General features: G+C 38.2%; 1 protein-coding gene across 1 annotated transcript in view; it reads right to left on the minus strand.

The window, feature by feature from the left end:
* The window catches only part of LRRCC1 (leucine rich repeat and coiled-coil centrosomal protein 1), a 66,324-nt gene that overhangs the window by 37,863 nt on the left and 26,438 nt on the right, over positions 1-2,023 (minus strand). Inside the window, 1 exon segment of the mRNA XM_042783016.1 lies at positions 1,173-1,358. Within this exon segment, the coding sequence (XP_042638950.1) occupies positions 1,173-1,358 (186 nt within the window).

Here is a 2,023-nt window from a genome sequence, read left to right on the forward strand (position 1 = left end):
CTTCTCAATGTTTTCCACAATTTGATATGATCCACAAAATCAAATGCTTTGGCACAGTCAATAAAACACAAGTAAACATCGTTCTGGTATTCTCTGCTCTCAGCCAAGATCCATCTGACATCATTCTACGTCCTCTTCTGAATCCAGCTTCCATTTCTGGAAGTTCTCTGTCAATATACTGCTGCAATCGTTTTTGAATTATCTTCAGCAAGATTTTACTTGCATGCAATATTAATGGTATTGTTCAGTAATTTCCACATTCTGTAGGATTACTTTTCTTTGGAATGGGTAAAAATATAGATCTTTTCCAGTCAGCTGGCCAAGTAGCTGTCTTCCAAATCTCTTGGCATAGCTGAGTGAGTGCCTCCAGTGGGGCATCTGTTTGTAGAAACATCTAATGGGTATTTCATCAATTCCTGGAGCCTTGTTCTTCACCAATTCCTTCAGTGTAGCTTTGACTTCTTCCTTCAGTACCACTGGTTCTTGAACATATGCTACCTCAAAATGGATGAAGATCTACCAGTTCTTTTTGGTACAGTGACTCTGTGTATTCTTTCCATCTTCTTTTGATGCTTCCTGCATCATTCAATATTTTTCCCATAGAATTTTTCAATATTGCAACTCTAGGCTTAAATTTTTTCCTCAGTTCTTTCACCTTGAGAAATGCTGAGTATGTTCTTCCCTTTTGGTTTCCTAACTCTAGGTCCCTGCACATTTCATATAGTAATTGGCTTTGTCTACTACACCTGCTCTTTGAAATCTTTTTAGCTCCTTTGTCTTGTCATTTCTTCCATTTGCTTTAGCTACTCTTTGCTCAAGGGCAAGTTTCAGAGGATATATAACTAGTATCATTTAAAAAGGCACTCTGGTAGAGCAGTGGTTAAAGTATTTGACTAATAACCAAAAGGTCAGTGGTTTGAACCCACCAGCTGTTCCTTATGAGGAGGATGAGGCAGTCTGCTTCTGTGAAGATGTACAGCCTTGGAAACCCTCTGGGGCAATTCTACTCTGTCCTATGGGGTCACTACTAAGTCAGAACTGAGTCGATGGCAGTGGGTTTGTTTCTTTTATAATCATTTATTAAAAGTTCATTTTGTGTGCTCCTAAAATTGTAACACACTTGACAAAATAACATAAACATTTAAAAAGGAAAAATAATATAACAGTCTTACCTGTAAATTTGCTGCTGTTTCCTGTTTTGATTTAGAAACTTCTGCAAGTTTTGTTTTTTGTTCCTTCACCATAGAGGTTAGATCTTTAATTAAAGAGGAAGATTCATTTTCTTTTCGTTGAGCCCAAATAAGAGCATGTTTGCTCTTTGCTAATTCAGTTGCAACATTTTCAAAACCATCTTTAACCTACATTTCAAAATTGCATTATAAATAGCAGTTCTTTAAATATTTAGAAAATATCTATTTCTGGAAAAAGGGTATTTATTCACATTTTAGAATCACAGTTTTAGCAAAAAAATAAAATTTAGAGATAATTTACTGAACTCTATTCTTTTAACACAAAAGTAGTCATACACAATATGTAAACAAATGGGCATGGCTGTGTTCCAACAAAACTTTATGTACAGAAACAGGAAGTGGGCCAAATTTGGCCCGGAGAGCCTTAACTTACCAATCCCTGATATAGCATAATAGGAAGGAATTCAGGTCTCCCAATTCCTACTTCAGCATTTATGATCTTTGGTTTTGCAATATAACTGATAAATAGCTATTATTTATGTAAGGAACTGGATAAAAGCCAGGAACCCAGACAGAGGAGCAGTCAGCCCCAGGGACAACTCAGGGATGCACAAAACAGCAGGGCAGGAGAGCAGGAGAAAGGGGATTAAAAGCCAGAAAGCCAGACAGAGGTACAGTCAGCCACAGGGACCCAGCTGGGGGTGATACGAGAGGTCTCCAACAGCAAGACAAACTTGTCTGTCGGTTTGTCCTACTGGGGTGACATGTAGACCTGAGTTTGAGGCTGAGCCTCTGGTGTTTAAAAGCCAGCAAGATGCACCTGGTGCACAGGT

This window comes from Orycteropus afer, unplaced genomic scaffold (genome assembly GCF_000298275.1).
Source record: "Orycteropus afer afer isolate SDZICR_OR568_19922 unplaced genomic scaffold, OryAfe1.0 scaffold00580, whole genome shotgun sequence".
Taxonomy (NCBI): Eukaryota; Metazoa; Chordata; class Mammalia; order Tubulidentata; family Orycteropodidae; genus Orycteropus; species Orycteropus afer.